Below are 24,959 nucleotides of genomic sequence, written 5' to 3'. Positions count from 1 at the left end.
CATCGAGATCCTCATGAAGATCCTGGAGGGAAGGCTTATCACCCATTTTCTTTCTTTCCTTTTTTTTTTTTTTTTTTTTTTTTTAAGAGACGGGGTTGTGGCTCATGCGTGTAAACCAAGCACTTTGAAGGCCAAGGCGGGCGGATCACCTGAGGTCGGGAGTTCGAGACCAGCCTGACCAACATGGTGAAACCCCATCTTTAAAAAAAAAGAGACGGGGTTTCACCATATTGGTCAGACTTGTCTTGTACTCCTGACCTCAGGTGATCCGCCCGCCTCGGCTTCCCAAGGTGCTGGGATGACAGGAGTGAGCCACCGTGCCCGGCCTCTTTTCTTTTTTTTTGAGATGAGGTCTCGCTCTGTCACCCAGGCTGCAGTGCAGTGGCATGATCTCGGCTCACTGCAACCTCTGCCTTATGGGTTCAAGAAATTCTCCTGCCTTAACCTCCTGAGTAGCTGGGACTACAGGTGCATGCTACCATGCCCGGCTAATTTTTGTATTTTTAGTAGAGACGAGGTTTCACCACGTTAGTCAGGCTGGTCTTGAACTCCTGACCTCAAGTGATTTGCCCACCTTGGCCTTCCAAAGTGTTGGGATTACAGGCGTGAATCACCGCTCATGGCTACACCCATTTTCTAGGAGGTGACCAAGCCTCAAAGAGCCAAGCCATTCATCTGCCTGCGGTCAGCAGCACAGAGATATAAAGCCGGAATTTGAACCCAGACCTCAGAGAGCCCAGAGTCTGTATTCAGGACCCCACTAGGCGGCAGCATGCTCATGACGAAAGCAGACTGGGTTCAAGTCCCAACTCTGCTACCAGAGCTGTGTGGCTATGGGCAAGTGGCTTCCTTTCTGAGCCTCCATTTCCTGACCTGGAGGAGGAGGATGGTAACAGGGTGCACAACAGGGCTTTGCGGCCTTCCAGGCACACATACTTCCTGGCCTCCTTGTGTTTCGATGGGGCCATGTGTGTCTAGGTGCGGTAACATGCTGTCCGTGGAAATTGCATGGCCACTTGCTGGCCAGCTTTGGACTCTCCAGCCTCTCAACCCTGGGCTTGGCAACCGGTAACATTTCAGATGGAGCCTGGGTCCCTGAGTAACTGTGAGGCAAACAGCTTCTCTGCTGAGTGTAAAAAACCTTCATCAATGTAAGTCACTGAGATGTGGGGCTGTTTGTTACTGCAGCTTCACTTGATCTATCCTGACTGCTACATTCCTAGACTGGGTGCTGGCTCAAGGTGAAACACAAGCATAGCCTCTCTGCTATTAAAATACAGAAATACTCCACATTGTTTGGAAAACAGTCCCACAAGCCCTCCCTCTTTCTCTGACTCCCCTCAACTGAGTACTGACATGGGGATGGGTGGCACCCCCGTTCGGATCCAAGACTCTGGGTCAAAGAGACGGCCTCCCCTTTGGGGTCAGTGGGACTTAAAACACAAAACACAGGGCCTTCTGAGCATCTTCGCAGAAGCAGAGGCCAGGTCAGGGGTTGGGGTGGTCAGTGTGACCCTGAAGTAGCCCCTCTGCCTTACAGAGAAGGAGCCTGACTTGAGAGCTGTGGTCGTCTCCTATTTGGAGTGCTCACGGAGATGGTTGGGGCATCAGCTTTAGCACTAACAACTGGGGCTCAGTTTCAGGGGGACCTCCAGGGGGCAGCAGAGAGCACACACCACAGAGTTATCCCACCTCATGGGGAGGGAGTGGGTGTATTTATCCTCCAGTGCCCATCAGACATAATCAAAGGCTTCTGTGCCCTTCTCTGGAAGGCAGGGGTATCACAGCAATCAGACAATGAATGTGAGTCGTGAGCATGGAGTATACCGTAGGTGCTTAACAGATGAGATGTTGCTGTTTCACAACTACCTAAAAGGATTTCAAGTCCTACTGGCACTTTCGGCATTTTAGCAGATGTTGCTGGGGCCCTGCCCACATCTCAACTGCACACCTATGGTACGTTACTTTGCCCAGGGTCTCTCTCTGGCTGCACATGTGTTTGGGAATTAACAGCTCCCCTGGGAGTGGCCTGTGATTACGTCTGATGGGCACTGGAGGATAAATACCCCCACTCCCTCCCGGTAGGGTAGGATGAATCTGTGGTGTGTGCTCCCTGCTGCCCCCTGGAGGTCCCCACTGAAACTGAGCCCCACTTGGTGCCAAAGCCGATGCCCCTAACGACCTCCTGAGCCAAGGTGGGAATCTGGTTTCCCGAGACCCTGGCTAAGACCACAGGTCATTCTCTTCAAAGAGATGGACTAAGCTGGTGGTCAAGAGAACAGATGTCCTGGTTCAAGTCTCACCTTGGCCACTCACTGGAGACCTTCAAGACTTCTAGTCCCAGCCCATTAGCATAAGCCTTCTTCACCTTAAATTTTCTTTTTTTTTTTTTGAGATGGAGTCTTGCTCTGTCATCCAGGCTGGAGTGCAATGGCGCGATCTCAGCTCATTGCTATCTCCGCCTCCTGGGTTCAAGGGATTCTCCTGCCTCAGCCTCCCCAGTAGCTGGGATTACAGGTTCCCGCCACCACGCCTAGCTAATTTTTGTACTTTTTTTTTTTTGAGACGGAGTTTCACTCTTGTTACCCAGGCTGGAGTGCAATGGCACGATCTCGGCTCACCGCAACCTCCGCCTCCTGGGTTCAGGCAATTCTCCTGCCTCAGCCTCCTGAGTAGCTGGGATTACAGGCACGAGCCACCATGTCCAGCTAATTTTTTGTATTTTTCAGTAGAGACGGGGTTTCACCATGTTGACCAGGATGGTCTCGAACTCTCGACCTCGTGATCCACCCGCCTCGGCCTCCCAAAGTGCTGGGATTACAGGCTTGAGCCACTGCGCCCGGCTCTAATTTTTGTACTTTTAGTAGAGACAGGGTTTCACCATGTTGTCCAGGCTGGTCTTGAACTCCTGGCCTCAAGGAATCTGCCCACCGCAGCCTCTCAAAGTGCCAGGATTACAGGTGGTGAGCCACTATACCTCGTCCCCCAATTTTTAAAAATAATTTTTATTCTTTTAGAGATGGGGTCTCACTCTATCACTCAGGCTGAAATGCAATGGTGCAATTGTAGCTCATTGCAACTCCGGCCAACTGAGTTCAAGCAATCCTCTCACTTCAGTCGCCTGAGTAGCTAGGACTACAGATGTATGCACCACGCTTGGCTAATTTTTAATTTTTTTTTGACAGACAGAGTCTCCTTCCGTCACCCAGGCTGGACTGCAGTGGCAAAATCCTGGCTCCCTCTGCCTCCCAGTTTCAAACTATTGTTGCGCCTCAGCCTCCCAAGTCGCTGGGATTACAGGCATGTGCCACCGTGCCCGGCTAATTTTTGTATTTTTAGTAGAGACAAGGTTTTACCCTGTTGGCCAGGATGTTCTCGAACTCCTGGCCTCAAGACATCTGCCCACCTTGGGCCCCCAAAGTGCTGGAATTAGAGGTGTGAGCCACTGCGTCTGGCCTTTAATTTTTTTTTTTTTTTTGTAGAGATGGAGTCTTGCTATGTTGCCCAGCCTGGTCTTAAAACTCCTGGCTTCAAGCGATCCTTCCACTTTAGCCACCCAAACTGCTGGGACTACAGGTGTGAACTATAATACTTTTTTGTTGTTTTGAGATGGTGTCTTGCTCTGTCACCACACTGGAGTGCAGTGGCACAATCTTGGCTCACTGCAACCTCCACCTCCCAGGTTCAAGCAGTTCTCATGCCTCAGCCTCCTGAGTAGCTGGGATTACAGGCGTGCACTACCACGCCTGGCAAATTTTATATTTTTATTAGAGACAGGATTTCTCCATGTTGGTCAGGCTAGTCTTGAACTCCCGACCTCAGGTTATCCGCCTGCCTCAGCCTCCCAAAGTGCTGGGATTACAGGCATGAGCCACCGTGCCCAGCAAGGTTACCTTTTGTAACGAAATGGCTATCAAAATATCTTTTAAGCCTGGGCTCGGTGTCTCATGCCTGTAATCCTAGCATTTTGGAAGGCCGAGGGAGGCAGACTGCTTGAGGTCAGGAGTTGGAGACCAGCCTGGCCAACAGGGTAAAACCCAGTCTCTACTAAAAATACAAAAATTAGCCTGGCATGATGGCATGCATCTGTAGTCTCAGCTACTTAGGAGGCTGAGCTGGGAGAATCATTTGAACCCGTAGGCGGAGGCTGCAGTGAGCTGAGATAGGAGAATTACTTGAACTTGGGTGGAGGTTGCAGTGAGCTGTGATTGCACCACTGCACTCCAGTCTGGGCAACAGAGCGAGACTCTGTCTCAAAAAAAAAAAAAAAAAAAAAAAAAAAAGTCTAAAAAATGGCCATCTAACAATTAATACACTTCTTTATTAACACACTAACAAATTTTAGCTGTAGGTTTAATCACAAGCAGCATTTCAAAGAAGTGATGACTGCAAACTAAATTTTAAGGTATCTGTAGCTGTTATACTGCAATACGAAAACAGCTGATGTTTATAAGTGACACAGGTCATGTTGATTATATTAAGTGTTGACAATACTAATACTAAGGGTTTGTTGTCTCCCATTCAGATGGAAGGAAATGTTAAAATTTAGTTAGTGGCTGGTGAAAAAGAAAGATGTAATTTTTTTTTTTTTTTTTTTTTTTTGAGATGGAGTCTCGCTTTGTCACCCAGGCTGCAGTGCAGTGGCAGGACCTCAGCTCACTGCAACCTCCACTTCCTGGGCTCAAGCAATTCTTGTGCCTCAGCTTCCTGAGTAGCTGGGATTACAGGGCCCCACCACCATGATGGCTAATTTTTTTGCATTTTTAGTAGAGATGGGGTTTTGCCATGTTGGCAAGGTGGTCTCGAACTCCTGGGCTCAAGGGATTCGCTCGCCTCTGCCTCCCAAAGTACTTGGATTACAGGTGTGAGCCACCGTGCCCCGCCTCTTAGATTCTTGTTTAAAGACAGAGTCTAGCTGTTGCCCAGGCTGGAGTGCAGTGGCATGATCATAGCTCACTGCAACCTCCACCTGCTGGGCTCAAAATACCTTCTCACCTCATCCTCCCGAGTAGCTGGGACTACAGGCATGAATCACCAGTCCTGGCTAATTAATTTTTTTTTTTCTTGTAGGGACAGGGTCTTTGCTTCCCAGGCTGGTTGAGAACTCCTAGCTTCAAGCCATCCTCCTGCCTTGGCCTCCCAAAGCGCTAGGATTACAGGCATGAGCCACTGTGCCCAGCCTGATTTCAGTTTTCTTATCTCTAAAATGGTGCTAATGACTCTGAGCCATTATGAGTCCCATCATTTTCAGAAAACCGAACACAGAAGCACCCGGCATATAGTAACACTCATGTAGTGGGTCTCCCTGGGAATCCCTGCAAACACAAGAACGCCTAAGTCGGATCTGTGGCCACTGGCAGGATGCTGAAGCCACCCTTGAGCTTGGGGGTCTTGGGGCCACACGGGGGGACCATCATCCAGCACCTGTTCCTCCCCCTGGGCGGCTCTCCAGCCCACAGCCGTAGCCCCAACGCAGTACTTACCAGAATCCCAAAAGCCATGACTTTCAACACACATTCCAGAGAGAAGAGGGAGGTGAAGACGATGTTGAACACCCTCAGGGCGTTTTCATAAGCCACAGAAGCCCCGTAGAACTAGGGGAAAGGAGCAAGGGTGGCAGAGGTCAGCGGGCCGGGTGGGAAGGGGGGAGTGGAAAGGCAGCGTCAGGCCTGTGCTCCTCGAGGCAACACCCCGGCCCCAGGTAAAGGCGGGGCAACCTCGCTGGTGGAAGCGCGGTTCAGGCAAGCCCAGCTCTCCACCCGACTAGGCTCTTCTTTTCACATCCAAAAAACAAAAACTCCCCCCATCCACCTTTCTTTTTTTGTAGGCGGGGTCTTGCTATTTTGCCCAGGCTGAGCTCAAACTCACAATCCTCCTATCTTAGCCTCCTGAGTAGTTGGCACTATGGGCATATGCCACTGTGCCTGGTTGAATAATAATACTTTTTTCTTTTCTTTTTTTTTTCTTGAGATGGAGTTTCACTCCTGTCATCTAGGCTGGTGTGCAACAGCGCAATCTCGGCTCACTGCAACCTCTGCCTCCCAGGTTCAAGCAATTCTCCTGCCTCGGCCTCCCGAGTAGCTGGGACTACAGGCATGCACTACCATGCCGGCTAATATTTGTATTTTTAGTAGAGACAGGGTTTCACTATGTTGGCCAGGCTGGTCTTGAACTCCTGACCTCATGTGATTTGCCCACCTTGGCCACCCAAAGTGTTGGGATTACGGGCGTGAGCCTCCACACTCAGCCTCTTTTCTTTTCCTGTTTTTTGGAGATAGAGTCTCACTCTGTTGCCCAGGCTGCAGTGCAGTGGTGTAATCTCGGCTCACTGAGACTTCTGCCTCCTGGGTTCAGCAGATTCTCCTGCCTCAGCCTCCCGAGTAGCTGGGACTACAGGTGCGTGCCACCACACCCGGCTAATTTTTGTATTTTTAGTAGAGACGGGGTTTCGCCATGTTGGCCAGGATGGTCTCAAACTGCTGACCTTGTGATCCACCTGCGGCAGCCTCTCAAAGTGCTGGGATTAAAGATGTGAGCCACTGCGCCCGACCCAGAGTTTTTTTATTTAGAAGCAGCTCCTTGGCCCTGGGGCTTTTAGGGTTCTCACCTACCGCTCCTCCCTCATCTCATTAATCAAACATTTATAGGGAGCTTCTTGTTTGGTCCGAGCCAGATCCTTGTGGGACTCTAGGAATTCAGGGGTGAGGTCCTCACAAGTGGGTGGGGGACACTGCCATGCACCCTGACACTGATTTTTGTGGCAGGTGACATAAAAATAGGCTGCCTGCAGAGACGGGCGCCTCAAGCAGTCTTGGGTGGTCAGGGAAGGCTTTCTGGAGGAAGAGGTCGGCAGGTACAGCTGGGAAGCAGCAGCCGGCCAGGGAGACTGGTGGAAACAGCGTGTCAGGTAGAGGGAACAGCCGGAACAAAATCTCAGAGGCGACCCAGAATGTGGCCTGTCTGGGAAACTGCAGAGGCTTTCGTTTTACCACGGTAGGGGCAGGAACGAGGTGGGGGCGAAGCGGTGCCGGGGGCTGGCGTGGGCGCTTACCTTCATCATAAGCACGATGGTGTTGAGGGCGATCATGGCCATGATCGTGTACTCGAAAGGCGGAGACACCACGAACTGCCACATGCGGTACTGGAAGCTCTGCCTGTTCTGCGGCATGTGTCGGGTCAGTGGTTTGGCGCTGATGGCGAAATCGATGCAGGCCCTCTGCGGGGGGGGAGGCCGGTGGTGTGAGTGGCAGAAGCGGGGAGAAGGCGGCTGCACACCGGGCACCCTCTGTCTAACTCGGCACAGGTCCCTGCCTCTCTTGCCCCCAGCCAGGATTCCTGGGCTCCCTTCTCCTTCTCATCATTGCTTTCTTATCCTGACAGCTATGGCTGCTTGAGATGTCACCACGTGCCAAAACGTGCACTGACATTTCCCCATTATTGCATGGCTAATGCACACATGGGAAGTGGGTACTATCAATAGCCCCATTTTGCAGATGAGGAAAATAGAGGCTGAGAGAGGTTAAACCCCTTGCCTCAGGTGACACAGCTACCAAGTGTGCCAAGTCAAGTTGAAGACTAACCTTCCCTTCCCTTCCTTTTCCTTTCTTCCTTCCTTCCATCCTTCCTTCTTTCCCTCCCTTTCTCCTCCCTTTCTCCTTTTCTCTCTCCTTCCTTCCCTCCTTTTCCTTTCTCCTCCCATCCCTTCCTCCCTCCTTCCCTTCCTTTCCTCCCTCCCTCCCTTTCTCTCCCTTCCTTCCTTTATTCCCTCCTTCTCTGCTTTTTTTTTTTTTTTTTGACAGGGGCTTGCTTTGTCACCCATGCTGGAGCGTAGTCGTACAATCACAGCTCACTGTAGCCTTGACCTCCTGGGTTCGAATGATCCTCCTGCCTCAGCCTCCTGAGTAGCTGGGACTACAGGCATGCACCACTACACCCATAATGAGATTCCCCCTCTCTACGATTAAAAAAAGTCTTCTTTTAATCGTAGAGAGGGGGAATCTCATTAGGTTGCTCAGGCTGGTCTTGAACTCTTGGGCTCAAGTAATCGTCCTGCCTTGGCCTCCTAAAGTGTTAAGATTATGGGCATGAGCCACTGCGCCTGGCCCATTCTTTCCTATGGAACACTTTGCTGCAGCTTCTCTTTGTCTTCGAGGGAGAGAGAGGGAGGAATAGCGGTTAAGCCTTAAGGGTCAAGGGAGCAGGGGAATATTCTAGGTCCTCTAATTAGCCTGGATGATGCCAGAGAGGCAAAGAGTCCTGTCTACGCTCTCTGGTAGACTGGGGACTGGATTTTCTTTCCTTTTCTTTTTTTGAGACAGGGTCTTGTTCTGTCGCCCAGGCTAGGGTGCAGTGGCGTGATGATAGCTCACTGCAGCCTCGAACTTCCAAGTTCAAGCATCCTCCCAATTCAGCCTGCTGAGTTGCTGGGACTAAAGGTGTGCTCCATCATGTCTGGCTAATTTTTGTGGTTTTCAGTAGAGATGGGGTCTTACGATGTTGGCCAGGCTGGTCTCAAACTCCTGAGCTCAAGCAATCCTCCTGCCTCAGCTTCCCAAAATGTTGGGATTATAGGTGTGAGCCACGACACCTGGCTTGGCTTTTCATTCATAAATATTCACCACCCTTGCCTGGGGGAGACTGTATTTCCCCACTCCACTGATGTCAGAATGGGTGCGTGACTTGTTTTGGCTGATGAAATGTGAGCAGAAGTGACATGTGTAATTTTTGAGCACAAGCCTGAAGAGCTGAACCCCGGTCTGACATCTTCTCTTTTTTTTTTTTTTTTTTTTTTTTTTTTCTGAGGTGGAGACTCGCTCTGTCACCCAGACTGGAGTGCAATGGTGCGATCTCGGCTCACTGCAACCTCTGTCTCCTGGGTTCAAGCGATTCTCCTGCCTCAGCCTCCTGAGTAGCTGGGATTACAGGCGCCCGCCACCACACCTGGCTAAATTTTGTCATTTCTGTAGAGATGGGGTTTCACCATGTTGGTCAGGATGGTCTTAAACTCCTGACCTTGTGATCCACCTGCCTCGGCCTCCCAAAGTGCTGGGATTACAGGTGTGAGCCACCGCGCCCATCCAACACACTCTCTTTTTCATCTGGAGCATCTCAGTGGGAGGCTGCTCTCAGCCTGGGAACCAGAATAAAGATGATGCACAGGAGAGACACAACTGATCTCGACACGCAGTGTGAGCAAAAAATAAGCCCCTTTGTGGATATCCGGCAATGAAATCAGACCGGGGTTGCTTGTTACTGCGGCATAACCTAGTCTAAACTGACTGATACATACACCACATGATGTGTTTCCTCTGGAAACGCCATGAAGGGCTGCCCTGAAGGCTGGGTTCTGTTTGGAGGATGCTTCTGTTATCCCCCCCACCCCAGTACCCCTAGAAACTGGTTCCTGGGTGCTGTGTATGTGTGCATGTGTGTTTTAAAGTTCGTGTGTATCCCCAGTTTTTAAAGGACAGACGGAATTGGAAGCGGCACCTCATTTTTCTCCAGGCTGTACTCCTCCATCATCTTGTCCCCTTGCTCCTGGAAGGTGATGATGATCAAGGCCACAAAGATATTGACAAAGAAGAAGGGGAACACCACAAAGTAGACGACGTAGAAAATGGACATCTCCATGCGGTACCCGGGGCTGGGGCCCTGGTTCTCAAAGGTGGCGTCCACTGAGTGCTTGAGGACCCTGCAGGGAATGGGGCAGGGAGAGGGAAGGGGCAGGAAGGAGACGGACAGGGACCCAAGGGGTGACGAGGGAGGTGGAGGGAGGATGGAAGTAAGATTCGGAACAGGAACAGAGGGAAAGGAAAAGGAAATGTAAGTAGTCACTGTTTTTGAAAGGTTGGCAACAAGGTCAGTCATTTCTTTTTTTTTTTTTTTTGAGACGGAGTTTCGCTCTTGTTACCCAGGCTGGAGTGCAATGGCGCGATCTCGGCTCACCGCAACCTCCGCCTCCTGGGTTCAGGCAATTCTCCTGCCTCAGCCTCCTGAGTCGCTGGGATTACAGGCACGCGCCGCCATGCCCAGCTAATGTTTTGTATTTTTAGTAGAGACGGGGTTTCACCATGTTGACCAGGATGGTCTCGATCTCTCGACCTCGTGATCCACCCGCCTCGGCCTCCCAAAGTGCTGGGATTACAGGCTTGAGCCACCGCACCCGGCGATGTCAGTCATTTCTTAATTTCACTTTTTAAATTATTTTTACTTTATTTTTTTTTGAGACGGCATTTCGCTCTTGTTGCCCAGGCTGGAGTGCAGTGGCGGAATCTCTGCTCACTGAAACCTCCGCCTCCCGGGTTCAAGTGATTCTCGTGCCTCAGCCTCCCCAGCAGCAGGGACCACAATGTGTTCCACCATGCCTGGCTATTTTTCTTTTTCTTTTTGTATTTTTAGTAGAGATTAAGTTTTGCCATGATGGCCAGGCTGGTCTCAAACTCCTGGCCTCAAGTGATACACCTGCCTTGACTTCCTACAGTGCTGGGATTACAGACCTGAGCCACCACGCCCAGCCTCCACGACCTTTTTCTTTTCTTTCTTTTTTTTTTCTTTTTTGAGACAGAGCCTCACTCTGTCACCCAGTCTGGAGTGCAGTGGCGTGATCTTGGCTCACTGCAACTTCCACCTCCTGGTTCAAGTGCTTCTCCTGCCTCAGCCACCGAGTAGCTGGGATTACAGGCGTCCGCCACCATGCCCGATTAATTTTTGTATTTTTAGTAGAAATGGGGTTTCACCATGTTGGCCAGGCTGGTCTTGAACTCCTGACCTCAGGTGATCCACCCACCTCGGCCTCCCAAAGTGCTGGAATTACAGGTGTGAGCCACCACACCCGGCCTCCAAGACCTTTCTTATTGCTTAACTCTCAGGCCTGTTCTCCTGCTCCCTGAGGCTCCTGGGTAGCTTTCCAGCTTACTGCGGCCAGCCTTCTCCCGTGGACACCGTGAAGAGGGTCAGCAGCGCCCAGAGCACGTTGTCGTAGTGGAATTCGTACTTCTTCCACTCCCGATCTCGCGCCTTCACCTCATTCTTCTCGTAGAGGAGGTATTTGCCTCTGCCAAAGAGAGTGGGGACTGTCAGTAAAGGGGCAAGATGGGCCCTCTTGCCTTTGTCTTTGGTCATCACAGACAGGAGCAGGGAAAAGAACAGGGCTTCACCAGCCTATGCTGCCTCCCTCGGCCTGGGAAGCGGTCACTCCCCACCCCGCCACCACGGCTTCCTGCGCTTCACGGGGGACTGCGTGTGCATCTACTTTGAGATAAATCCATGGACGATGCCACCACCCTGCTCGCGGTGGGAGAGCAGACTCAGGGTCCAGCATTCCCTTCCAACGTGATAACCTCTAGTCCTCACGGTGAGCGCCTCGGTCTTGCGGGGGTGGGGCAGGGGCAGTTTAGGAGGAGGCAAAGGGACACAGGGGACATTACAGGCTGCCACTCCCTTTCAAGGAAGGAAACAACGGCCACTACCAGAGTCCCACCCAGACATCTGGCACCCTCCTAATTTCAATAAATAGCCATTAAGATAACAGGCTGCCATCTGTTGCAAAATCCACTTTACACTGGTGACAACATCACTATGTATATACATGTTTACATATATACACACACATGACACATCTAGATGTATATGTGTTTGAGAGGCAGGGTCTCACTCTGTCACACAGGCTGGAGTGCAGTGGTATGTCACCGTGTATTGCGGCCTTGAACGCCTGTGATTAAACAATCCTGCTGCCTCAGCCTCCCGCGTAGCTCAGACTACAGGTGTGTGGTACCATGCCCCGCTAGCTTTTATTTTATTTTTTCTATTTTTTTTTTTAATTTTGAGGTTTTAAAAAAATTTTGTTTTGTATTTCTTTCTTTTTTTTTATTCTTAACTTTTAAAATTTTGTAGGGATGGGGTCTCATTATGTTGCCCGACCTGGCCTCCAACTCCTGGCCTCAAGGGATCCTTCCACCTCAGCCTCCCAAAGTGTTGGCATTACAGATGTAAGTGGCTGCACCTGGCCTCTTACCTAACTTATTTGGCAATGAAACCTGATCTGATAGGACATGAAGCTCTTCATACTTGTTATTTACCCCATTTAATGTAAATAGTTACACTTTTTTTTGAGTCTCCTTCTGTAGCCCAGCCTGGAGTGCAGTGGTGTGATCTTGGCTCACCGCAACCTCGGCCTCCTGGGTCTTGGTTCAAGCAATTCTCCTGCCTCAGCCTCCTGAGTAGGTGGGATTACAGGCACACGCCACCATGCCTAGCTGATTTTTGTACTTTTAGTAATACAGGGTTTCACTATGTCAGCCAGGCTGGTCTTGAACTCCTGACCTTGTGATCTGCTTGCCTTGGCCTCCCAAAGTGCTGAGATTACAGGCATGAGCCACCGCGCCCAGCCTACTCGTTACACATTTTATAGCAGAAATATTGTGTTTGCTTATAAGGCTGCCTTAGACCCAGCTGAGGCTGTCACATCCGACATGGGATGTCCACAGTCCAACATTCTAAAATCTCAAAATATTCTCCACTTTGAAACACAGCTGCCTGTAAAGGTTTCAAGGAAGGAACTGTGGACGTGTATTAATATCCCTCACATGACAAAGGTGACGACCGAAAGGTCAAGCCACTTGCTTATGACTCATCCTGTGGCTATGGGTGGTGACTCAGATTCTAAAACCGGTTGTCTTTCTACCCAAGAACCGAGCTTGGTCACTCCCAAGGCTCAGCACTTCTCCAGTCTCTGAGCCCGAGTGGCCGATGCCCCTAGCCACCTCCCCACTGCCCACCTGCCAGTCCCAATGGGAACGCGCCGCAGAGCTGAGACTCACCGACAGTCTTTCTCAAACTCCTTGGACTCGTCAGTGCAGTGGAAGAACTTCCCCTTGAAAAGCTGCACGGCCACCACGGCGAAGATGAACATGAACAGCATGTACACAATGAGGATGTTGAAGACGTTCTTGAGGGAGTTCACCACGCAGTCAAAGACAGCCTGCAGGGTGGGGTTGACACAGAGCATGAGGGGCTGGGGACCTGCCTGACCTTCTGCCTCCAGTGGCCCATAATACCAAAATACTCCCACTATCATTCCCACGTCACGGGCAAGGTCATAAGTCAGCTCACAGGGACAAGGCCACCCGGGTAGCTTTGAGAAATGTGTTGGAGGCGTTGGACTCAATCTCTGTCTTCTACGAATCTACAACTCCCAAACGGGATACCAGAGATGCTTTTAGGTGATACAGGAGCCCAACACAGAAAACCAGGTAACAAAGTTACTTCCTTTCCAACTCTCTCAATCCTTTTGAGTCAAGGAGAAATTTCTACTTAGTTGCTACTATGTTAACACCTACCACGGACACTTGCCCTTTTTTTTTTTTTTTTTTTTTTTTTTTTTTTTTTTTTTTTTTGAGACAGGCTCACTCTGACGCCAGGGTGGAGAGCAGTGGTGCGATCTTGATCTCGGCTTGCTGCAACCTCCGACTCCCTGGTTGAAGGGATCCTTCTGCCTCAGCCTCCCAAGTAGCTGGGATTACAGGCAGGCGCAACCACATCCAACTAATTTTTGCATTTTTAGTAGAGATGGAGTTTTACCATGCCGGCTAGGATATTCTCGATCTTTTTTTTTTTTTTTTTTTTTTTGAGACATAATCTCACTCTGTTGCCAGGCTGGAGTGCAGTGGCACGATCTCGGATCACTGTAATCCCCACCTCCCAGGTTTAAGCGATTCTCCTGCCTCAGCCTCCTGAGTAGCTGGGACGATAGGTGCACACAACCACACCCAACGAAGTTTTGTATTTTTTAGTAGAGACAGGGTTTCACCATGTTGGTCAGGATGGTCTCGATCTCTTGAACTCGTGATCCGCCTGCCTCGGCCTCCCCAAGTGCTGGGATTACAGGCGTGAGCCACCACGCCTGGCCAATGCCTTCCCTTTTTAACCAAGAAAGAGCAGGTGTCAGTGTTCAAAGCCTTGGGCAGGCAGTCATATTTGGTTAATTTCCGTAACAGTGTCTTTTTTCCGTCTTTAATTTTAGACTCTGTAGAGACAGAGCCTAACTATGCTGCCCAGGCTGGTCTCATGCTCCTAGGCTCAAGTACTACTCTTGCCTTGGTCTTCCAAAATGCAGGGATTATAGGCGTGACTTGATTTAAAGAAACATATTACATAAGAGATAATGCTGGGGGCCCTCAGGTGAAGCATACATGGAAAGTGGGTGCTCTAATGACTGGATTTTATTTCCCGTATTTATTTTGAATGACAGGCTTTTGGGAAATGCTGGTTCATGCTATTTTGGAATGGGAGATATTAGAGCCTACAACAGAAGAAGTCAAAAGTTACATGGAACAGGAAATGTAGTTCTTGCTTCGTAGATCACAGTTATACCCTTTTAAATCCCTATGATGCCTTCATGTGAATTAGGAAAAAGGATCTTAATTAACCCTAAGCCATTTCATCTAAAGAAAAACTGCCATAATACAGATTACTTCAGGTCAACTGACTTTACTGCCATCTGCTGGGAAGTTGTAATAATACAAATATCCATATACGATGGCTAGGATGTCATCAACACCTCCTTTAATATGGTGTCCTTGAGCAGTGTGCAACTTGCTCAACTGTACATAACCCAGACAGTCCCACCCACCCCACCCCACCCCACCCCACCATATTCCAGTCTCACCTTGAGCTTTGGCAACCGCTTGATGGTTTTAAGAGGTCGTAGCACCCGGAGGACTCGGAGGGATTTAATCGTGTTGATGTCTTTTCCTTTGCTATTGCCACTGTGGAGGAACGTTAGGGTAGGGAGAAGGGAAGAGAGGGAGCAGAGGTCAGGCTGGGTAGGGGGCAGCCCACAGGTCCACAGGCCCCTACCCTCCAGGCCTAGAAGTCTGGGGTGAGCTCAGCACAGCCCTGCCCTTCCTGGTGAAGAGAGGTCCATTTGACCTGTTAAGCTGGGGCTCGGGAGCCGGTGAGTAGGTGGCTTTTTGTGTTTCTGGTCCCGGGGTTGGTTGAGGGCCCTTTGCCGTCTGGCTGGGCCTGATCAGTTACAGGGGGTGGCCGTGAGACCCAGTACAAGGGGGTTCAAGGGGGTTGGCTGATTCCCCCCGTTTTCTTTCCAGCTTTTTTTTTTTTTTTTTTTTGAGGCAAGGTCTGGCTCTGTCACCAAGGCTGGAGTGCAGTGGCACGATCTCAGCTCACTGCAACCTCTGCCTCCTGGGCTAAAGCCATCCTTCCACCTCAGCCTCCCAAGTAGCTGGGACTACAGGCACATGCTACCGTGCCTGGCTAATTGTTTAGTGTGGTTTTTGTTGTAGAGACGGGGTTTTACTATGTTGCTCAGGCTGGTCTCAAACTCCCTGAGCTCGAGCGATCTGCCCACCTCGCCCTCCCCAAGTGCTGGGCTGACAGGCGTGAGCCTCCGTGCTTGGTCACACCCATTTTCAAAAAAGCCCCTGGTCCAGCGGTTCAGTGGCTCCTGTGTATTCTTTTTAAACATGGTATCGTGGGCTCTTAAAAAATGAGACTTCCTCCTCCCTTCCAGTGGGATTCTGGAAGATCTGAAAGTGGCGCTTATACCACATCTCCCCTCCCCTGCCGTATTCCCTGAGCCCGCAGGAGAGGAAATAACACCGTCCGCTCCTTTTAGATGCTGACGTGGCTGCCGCCATGGTCTCTGCTGCATTGTTCCACGGGGCTCTGAGCCCATCTCTGGCAGAGAGGACCGTGCAGAAGTTCAGTCCAAGGCCTGTTGGAACTGAGCTTAGCAATGCAGACCCCAGAGATGCCATGACACCCTTGGCCAACCATGACTCAGGTCCACCAAGAGGAGGGTACTGGGTGGGACCATGAATAGCTTGTGGTTCATGGCACTCATCACCCATCCAGTTGTCCAAACCAGAACCCTCCTGAGGGTCACGTTCAACATCATGCTCAACTCCCTGCCTTCTATCCCCATCCCCAGTGGGTCACCCTCTTGGATATCCTGCCATCTGTCCGTTCCTGGCTGCCATCTTAGGTCAGACCCCCATCACCCATCTCCCAACTTTCTCCGCATTCCCTGTCTCTCTCCATCTTTTGTTTGAGATGGAGTCTCACTCTGTCGTTCAGGCTGGAGTGCGGTGGCGCGATCTTGGCTCACTGTAACCTCTGCCTCCTGGGTTCAAGCAGTTCTCCTGCCCCAGCCTCCCGAGTAGCTGGGATTACAGGCATGTGCCACCACGCCAGGCTAATTTTTTGTATTTTTAGGTTTCATCATGTTGGCCAGGATGGTCTCGATCTCCTGACCTTGTGATCCACCCACCTCGGCCTCCCAAAGTGCTGGGATTACAGGCATGAGCCACTGCGCCCGGCCCTTCTTCCATCTTTTATGCGTAGTGACCATGTCACTCTGTCTGCTGCTCAGAATTCTTCTGGAGCACCTGAATTCTTAGAAGAGCAGGTGCAAACTTCTGGGCATGGCATTCAAGGCTCTTCGAAACCTAGCCCAACTTACCTTCATCTTGCGTTCCCATTTATGGATACGTATCTCCAGCCCCAGCCACAATTCTTTTGCCTCTGTCCGCTTCTGCATATACTGTTCCTGCTGCTAGAAATGCCCTTCCTCTGCTTCTCTAGTCACAGAACTACCTGGTCCCTAAAGTCCAAATTTTACGTTGCTCCATCAGTCTTCCCTGCCTGCCTGCCTCTGGCTCCTGCCAGCTCCTATGTCCTGTGTGCTGTTTCGGAGTTAATGTTTGTTTCTTTCTCTTTCTTCTTTTTTTTGGAGACGGAGTCTCACTCTTGCCAAGGCTGGAGTGCAGTGGTGCAATCTCAGCTCACTTCAACCTCCACCTCCTGGGTTCAAGCAATTCTCTGCCTCAGTCTCCTGAGTAGCTGGGATTACAGGCACCTGCCACCATGCCTGGCTAATTAAAAAAAATGTTTTTTAAAAAAATTTTTTAATAGAGATGGGGTTTCACCATCTTGGCCAGGCTGGTCTTGAACTCCTGACCTTGTGATCCACCCACCTCAGCCTTTCCAAGTGCTGGGACTACAGGTGTGAGCCACTGATCTTTCTTTCTTTCTTTGGTCTCCGGTTTTAGACAGAAAACTCTTCAAAGGCTGACATTGTATTTTATTCTTCTCTGTGTTCATTTTCCCTTTAATCTATTTTTTTTTTTTTTTGAGATAAAGTCTTGCTGTATTGCCCAGGCTGGAGTGCAGTGGTACGATCTCGGTTCACTGCACCCTCTACCTCCTGGGTTCAAGTGATTCTCCTGTCTCAGCCTCCTGAGTAGCTGAGTCACCACACCTGGCTAATTTTTGTATTTTAGTAGAGACAGGATTTCACTGTGTTGGCCAGGTTGGTCTCGAACTCCTGACCTCAAGCAATCCACTGGCCTCGGCCTCCCGAAGTGCTGGGATTACAGGTGTGAGCCACTGCGCCCGGCCATTTCCCCTTTAATCTTTTTTTTTTTTTTTTTTTTTTTTTTTTTTTTTGAGACGGAGTTTCGCTCTTGTTACCCAGGCTGGAGTGCAATGGCGCGATCTCGGCTCACCGCAACCTCCGCCTCCCAGGTTCAAGCAATTCTCCTGCCTCAGCCTCCTGAGTAGCTGGGATTACAGGCACGCACCACCATGCCCAGCTAATTTTTTGTATTTTTTAGTAGAGACGGGGTTTCACCATGTTGGCCAGGATGGTCTCGATCTCTTGACCTCGTGATCCACCCGCCTCGGCCTCCCAAAGTGCTGGGATTACAGGCTTGAGCCACCGCGCCCGGCCCTCCCCTCTAATCTTGATCCCTGTCCCAGCCCCTAGCCTGCACCTGGTGTGTGGTGTCAGGACACCCGGATGCCTCCAGGTTGAGTCTTTGGGTGGGGAGGTCACCTAGCAAACATCTCCCTACAGTGAACTCCTGTGTCACAAGCAGAGCTGCCCCAGAGACCCCCATCACGTTATGTCTTGACATCAAGGAGCAAAAACATCACTCTTCACACCATTTGGTGTTTTGTTTTTTTTTTTTTTGAGACAGAGTCTTGCTCTGTCACCAGGCCCCAGGCTGGAGTGCAGTGGCGCGATCTCAGCTCACTGCAACCTCTGCCTCCCGGGTTCAAGCAGTTTTCCTGCCTCAGCCTCCCGAGTAGCTGGGACTACAGGTGCGTGTCACCATGCCCAGCTAATTTTTGTATTTTTTTAAGTAGAGATGGGGTTTCACCATGTTGGCCAGGATGGTCTTCATCTCTTGACCTCGTGATCTGCCTGCCTCGGCCTCCCAAAGTGCTGGGATTACAGGCATGAGCCACGGCGCCCGGCCACCATTTGCTTTTCAAAGGACTCTTTTCTCTCAGTTTTCAGGGAACAAAGAAGAGAGTTGTATTTTAGCCTGCTAGTCACAGACATACTCTGGGATTCAGCAGTCTGAACATTTTTTTTTTCTTTTTAAAACTAACATCATCATCATCTCAAGGCCATGCCCCCAAGTGCAAGACACATGTTGGACAGTCACTGAGATAATTTTAGGCAGAACAGGGGCATGGATTGAATGGATCACAGAGGGGCATAACTCTCTCTTTTCCACGTATCTTTCAGACGTTCTGCTTGTGTGAGAAAGGGAGCCTCAGGCAGATGCCACCAGGTCTTTAACACCTAACAATGACTTCCCTTTTAACAGAGCCCAGCTTGAAGGCAGCAACACTGTCTGAGTTCTGGTAGATTGACTTTCCCAGTTGCAGATTTATCTAAGCCTAGCAATACTGGTTATGAGTGGATAACAGTTTCCTTTTCTTCAATTTGTTCTTATTTTTATTTTTTTTTATTAAAAAGATGGGGTCTCACTCTCACCCAGGCTGGATGGAGTGCAGTGGTGCGATCATAGCTCACCGCAGCCTCCAACTCCTGGGCTCAGGCAATCCTCCGGCCTCAGCCTCCCAAATGGCTGGGACTAGAGGCATGAGCTGCTGCACCTGGCTGAAGTTTCCTTTTGAAATTGAAGTTTGGAATATGTGTTGGTGGAAAAAAACATCAAGCAACGATACCTCCAGGTTGCACATGGACTAAAATCTTGATGTCCCAAACAAGTGACATTTGGGAACACATCTCCGTGGCATTCTGTATGTATTCCATGGCCACTTTATTCTTTAAATTTTTTTTTGAGACTGAGTCTCACTCTGTTGCCCAGGCTGGAGTGCAGTGGCGCGATCCAGCTCGCTGCAACCTCCACCTTCCAGGTTTGAGCAATTCTCCTGCCTCAGCCTCCTCTGTAGCTGGGATTACAGGCGGGCACCACCACGCCCAGCTAATTTTTTACATTTTTGGTAGAGATGGGGTTTTACCATGTTGGCCAGACTGGTTTCAAACTCTTGACATCAAGTGATCCACGAGCCTTGGGCTCCCAGAACGCTGGAATTACAGGCGTGAGCCGCCGTGTCCGGCTCATTTTCATTGCTTCTGATAACTGCTCCACCCAGCTCACCTACTGAAATGGAACCTCTGCCCTTCCTGTTCTTTGCAGGAACTGGTGGGGCATGGGCGGAGGCATCATCGAGACCCTTTGAAACGCCTCTTTCCCACGGAGTGTGTTCTGGTCATTCTAAGCAACAGGACAGCGGTGGCAAAGACACGAGGCCACGGAAACAGGCCCAGAACTAACAAGGCTGCACCAGGTCACAGATCACGAGAGACGGAATATGAGAGAGAGAGAGAGAGAGAGAGAGAGAGAGAGAGAGAGAGAGAGAGAGAGAGAAAGAGGGAGAGACAGACAGAGACAGAGAGAGACTTTACCGTGTACTGCTCCTGGTGATGTGGCATCGGAAGGAGAGACAGATCGTAAGCGGCTTCAGAAGAAAGAACACAGAACACGCACGAACACACTCGCCCCTGAGCACCCCCGAGTCCCGCCCGGGGAGCAGTGGGGGCAGCCTCAGGCTCATGGCGCTGGCCGGTGTCCATCCTTCTGTCTGGAAGCCGCCCCTACCTCCGTTCAATCCCCCACCCTTGGCAGGCCCCCGGCACTGCCAACAGCACCCAGGAAAGCCAAAATTCCAAGTAGCCGGACAGCTGCGAAGCTGTCAGTTACCAAAGGCGAATTCGCCGCGGAAAGTCACTGCCAAGAGCCGGAGAAACCGCTCTTCTCCAGGCGTTGCGGAGCTGCAAGGTTTTAGAATGTCTTAAAGGTTGTGAGCTTTGAAGTTGAGGGGGCCTTGGTTTGAATCCTGACTCTGCCTCTCATCATCCTCATCTGCAAAACAGGCTCAGACTGGGTACGGTGGCTCACACCTATAATCCCAGCACGTTGGGAGGCCAAGTTGGGAAGATCGCTTGAGGTCAGGAGTTCGAGACCTGCCTGGGCAACACAGGGGGACCCTCCCTCTCTCTCTCTCTCTTTTTTTGAGCACCCAGGCTGGAGTGCCGTAGCAGGATATTGGCTCACTGAAGCCTCAACCTCCAGGGCTCAGGTGATTTTCCCACCTTAGCCTCCCAAGTAGCTAGAAATGCAGGTGAATTTTTCTACGTTTCCTAGAGATGGGATCTCATTATGTTGCCCAGGCTGGTCTCAAACGCCTGGGCTCAAATGATCCTCCTGTCTAGGCCTCCCAGAGTGCTGGGATTACAGGTGTGAATCACCATGTCCTGGGCAAGACTCTGTCTCTTCAAACAGGCAAACAAATAAACCACCCAGGTCTGTGGACTTCTGATGTTTCATTTTTAGCTATGGCCTCGGTTTGCTCCCTATGAAGGCAGGGTCAGCAAAGAGCTCTGACCGGGGATGGAATTAAAACTCTGAGGTTGTCTGAGCATATGCGGGGCTGGAGAAAGCCGTGAGCACTGGACAGTGAGTCCTCTCATGACTCGTCATTGGAATCAGGCTTGGGGTTCATTAGGAGCCTTCAACAATGACCAGAGATTCAAGTTACAAACACCTGATCACCATCAGAGTGGCGGAAACCCTGTCACCAAAGACTCTATGGAATTTTCCATCCACAAACCCTTTGGAAGTTAGCGATTTTTTTTTTTTTGAGACAGAGTTTCACTCTTGTTGTGCAGGCTGGAGTGCAATGGCATGATCTTGGCTCACCGCAACTTTCACTGCCCAGGTTCAAGCGATTCTCCTGCTTCGGCCTCCTGAGTAGCTGGGATGACAGGCATGCACTACCACGCCCGGCTAATTTTGTATTTTTAGTAGAGATGGGGTTCCTCCACGTTAGTCAGGCTGGCCTTGAACTCCCGACCTCAGGTGATCTGCCTACCTCGGCCTCCCAAAGTGCTGGGATTATAGGTGTGAGCCACTGCGCCAAGCTAGTGATATATTTTTTACAGCACAGAATGGTTTACATGCCTGCAAATATTTCCCATGGATTCTCTTCTACACCCTCTCATCTCTTTTTCCTGTATTCTGACTTAGGGTTCTTAAACTCAGTATATCTAGGAATTACTGCATACCTAGAATCGTATAGATTCTACCTTTTTTTCAAGACAGAGTCTTGTTTCGTCACCCTGGCTGGAGTGCAGCAGGGTCATCTCGGCTCACTGCAACCTCTGCCTCCCGGGTTCAAGTGGTTCTCCTGCCTCAGCCTCCCAAGTAGCTGGGATTACAGTTGCTGGCCACCACGCCCGGCTAATTTTGTATTTTAGTAGAGACAGGGTTTTGCCATGTTGGTCAGGCTGGTCTCAAACTCATCGATTTAGGTGATCCACCCACCCCAAAGTGCTGAGATTACAGGCGTGAGCCACCATGCCCGGCCTTATTTTATATTTTTAGAGACGGGGTCTTGCTCCGTCACCCAGGCTGGAGTGCAGTGGTGTGATCATGGCTCACTGCAGCCTTGAACTTCCTGACTCAAGTGATTCTCCCACCTCAGCCTACCAAGTAGCTGGGACTACAGGCAAGAGCCACCATACCCAGCTGCCTTATAAATGATTGAGGCATTTTTCAATGATAGTGATTTTCTTTTCGAGATGGTGTCTTGCTCTGTCACCCAGGTTGGAGTACAATGGTGCAATCTTGGCTCACTGCAACCTATGCCTCCCGAGTTGAAGCGATTCTTTTGTCTCTGCCTCCTGAGTAGCCACCACACCCAGCTTATTTTTGTATTTTTAATAAAGATGGGGTTTCACCATGTTGGCCAACCTGGTCCTCAAACCCCTGACCTTGTGATCGGCCCACCTCGGCCTCCCAAAGTGCTGGGATTACAGGTGTGAGCCACTGCACCCAGCCGATGATAGTGATTTTTGCCCAATCTGCTGACTTTAGGTTTAAGGTGGGAGTCTTCTGAACATCACTACATTTGCCTGTGGGAAGCTGGCACCCTGATGCCCATTTTCCAGATAAGGAAGCTGAGGCCTACAGAAAAAGAGTGACTTGCCCAAGGGCAGGCACACAGCGGGGAAGACAGACAGACTGAGATTCAAACCCAGGTGTGGGTCTCTTGCGCTCTAATCTTTCCATTTCATCACATGCAAGAAGAACGCTTTCAGGGCAGGGGCTGTTTTGAAGATGAGGATCGAAAGATAGCAGCTGAGGGCTCCATCTTTGGCTTCCTGACAGTCTGGCTCCTGGGTATGCAGGAGCAGCTAGATCAAGGTGCTCTACCAGCTGCAGTCCTGCCTTTAGGGGAGGAGCAGCCGCGCCAGACGGACTCTTGGCAGTGAGGGCAGGATCATGATCCGCCAGCTGCTGAGAAATGTCAGTTGGCTGCCCCAATGCATGGGCACAGAGCGTGATACAATGTGTGATGGCTCACGAAACAGTGCGTTTATGGTGGACAGACGGACGCATGGGACACAGTCAGTGAATTGAGCAGGACACACACACACACACACACACACACAGATATTTGGGTGAGGTGCAGGAGGGGTGGACACCTTCAGGAGAGCTTCAACACATCCCTTGGTGGGACCACAGGGATAGTTTTTTCCCATAACAGAGACGGGGCCACAATCACAGCACTGCGGGGAGAATCCCTGCTTTGCCCCCAACGGGCCAGAATAGCAAGATTCCTTTCAACAAGGAAGAGAGCAACCTCACGCTCCCTTCCCCTGGATCCTGCAGCCCTGCCAGGACCTCAGAGAATGCAGGCTGGGTATCCTGCCCACTGTGAGCCTCCGTATGCAGGGCTGCGGGATGGGCAGCATCTGACAGCTCAACCCAACCGCAGCCATCTTGCTGGGCTTATTTTCCTCCACAGTCTCTCTGGGCCACAGTTTCCTCATCTAGAAGGGAAAAACTGAGGCACAGACAGGCTGAAGGACTTGCATGTCTAGAGAAATCCCACAGACCTGCAGGGCCCTTTTCCTCAAACAGGAAGGTCAATCTGATACTCGCTGGGGTTCTCAGCCTTGTCTAGGAGGAGATGTGCACACAGGACAGACATAGCAAGTTGAAAGACCAGAAAGGAAAGAAGCAGAGGACCTGGTCGGGCGGGGGGTGGGTTCGGCACTCAGAACCTCAGAGCATCCCGTGCTCCTTCCAACGTGCCAACTATCTGGTGACAAGGAAAGACAATAAGCCAAGTCCTCATAGGGTGAGAGACCCTCTCAGGCCAAAGAGGCCAGAAACCTGCAACCAGGGGAAGATTCCAAAACTTTTCTTGGGGGGAAAAAGCAGTAGCTCGAGTAGTAGCGCCTATCCTGGCTTTCTAGCAATGTGTGGCTCTTAGGTGTGCAGGAATGGCTTGATCAAGGCACCTGACCAGCTGTGCTGGGCCGGCAGCCTTGCCCTGGGGGAGGAACAGCAGCATCAGATGGACTTTTGACAGTGGGGTGGGGAGGATGTGGTAGGGGTGAGGTCTCAGGGTCTCCTTTCGCATACCTCTGACTGTTATATACAGATGCTCCCTGTTGGACTCATGGCCGTCGGCTGCTCCAAAGCTCTGGGAGAGTCCCAGACACTTGCCAGAATCCCACTGGCAAAATCTCACACCTCCCAGTTCCTGCACAATCTACAAGCCTGCCAAGGCTGACAGGATGGCCTGAAATCCCTATCCGGATCATTTTCTTGGGTAAGAATTAAAATAACAACAACAACAACATTCAAAATGGATTTTCAAGGATGCGGGGTGGCTTTATGCCTGTACTAATTTCACAAGAACAATGTAAAAGCTTGACTCTGCAAACAGGCTGCCAAACTGCTGTGAGCTGCAGGCCAAATCTGAACGCCCTGGTAGAACTTGATTTTTTTTTTTTTTTTTTTTTTTTTTGAGATGGAGTCTCACTCTGTCACCCAGGCTGGGGTGCAGTGGTGCAATCTCGACTCACTGCAACCTCCACCTCCTGGGTTCAAGCGATTCTCCTGCGTCAGTCTCCTGAGTAGCTGGAATTACAGATGCCCCCCACCATGGCCAGCCAGTTTTTGTATTTTTAGCAGAGACAAGGTTTCACTATGTTGGCCAGACTGGTCTTGTGCCTCAGGCTTCAAGTGATCGCCGGCCTCCCTAAGTGCTGGGATTACAGGTGTGAGTCACTGCACCAGCTCATTATGCGAATCGACCTCTGGTGGAAAATAATTTTTGGTTGATTTGTGCAGATTAACTTTGTTTAAAAGGAGAGGCTAATTGTAACTCCAGAGAACCTAGAAACAGTATGTTGTAAACATTGGCCCCTAACGGTAAAGCTCAGATTGAAAGGCCCGCTCCTGGGCCCTTTGAAGGTCACCCCCCTCCCTAAATTGTGATGGTCAACTTGGGGGATGGAAGTGGGACTGTCGCCCCAACACTTTTTTTTTGAGGCAGAGCTTTGCTCTATCATCTAGGCTTGAGTGCAGTGGTGCGATCTTGGCTCACTGCGACCTCTACTTCCCAGGTTCAAGCAATTCTTCTGCCTCAGTCTCCTGAGTAGCTAGGATGACAGGCACCCACTATCACATCTGACTACTTTTTGTATTTTTAGTAGAGACAGGGTTTCACCGTGTTACCCAGGCTGGTCTTGAGCTCCTGACCTCAGGTGATCCACCTCCCCAGCCTCTCAAAAGTGCTGGAATCACAGGTGTGAGCCACTATGC

The 24,959-nt window shown here is 50.6% G+C and overlaps 1 protein-coding gene across 11 annotated transcripts in view; it reads right to left on the bottom strand.

Moving 5' to 3' along the window:
- The window catches only part of CACNA1A (calcium voltage-gated channel subunit alpha1 A), a 416,980-nt gene that overhangs the window by 37,581 nt on the left and 354,440 nt on the right, over positions 1-24,959 (bottom strand). For all 11 annotated transcript variants that reach the window (XM_074384539.1, XM_074384541.1, XM_074384546.1 and 8 more), the window contains 6 exons: positions 14,666-14,765; positions 12,819-12,979; positions 10,916-11,053; positions 9,490-9,691; positions 7,052-7,216; positions 5,484-5,594 (listed from right to left, as the gene is read on the bottom strand). In XM_074384539.1, the coding sequence (XP_074240640.1) occupies positions 5,484-5,594; positions 7,052-7,216; positions 9,490-9,691; positions 10,916-11,053; positions 12,819-12,979; positions 14,666-14,765 (877 nt within the window). The remainder of the gene's footprint in view (positions 1-5,483; positions 5,595-7,051; positions 7,217-9,489; positions 9,692-10,915; positions 11,054-12,818; positions 12,980-14,665; positions 14,766-24,959) is intronic.

Source organism: Saimiri boliviensis, chromosome 14 (assembly GCF_048565385.1).
Source record: "Saimiri boliviensis isolate mSaiBol1 chromosome 14, mSaiBol1.pri, whole genome shotgun sequence".
In the NCBI taxonomy this organism is placed as follows: Eukaryota; Metazoa; Chordata; class Mammalia; order Primates; family Cebidae; genus Saimiri; species Saimiri boliviensis.
This window is presented reverse-complemented; position numbering and strand designations above follow the sequence as displayed.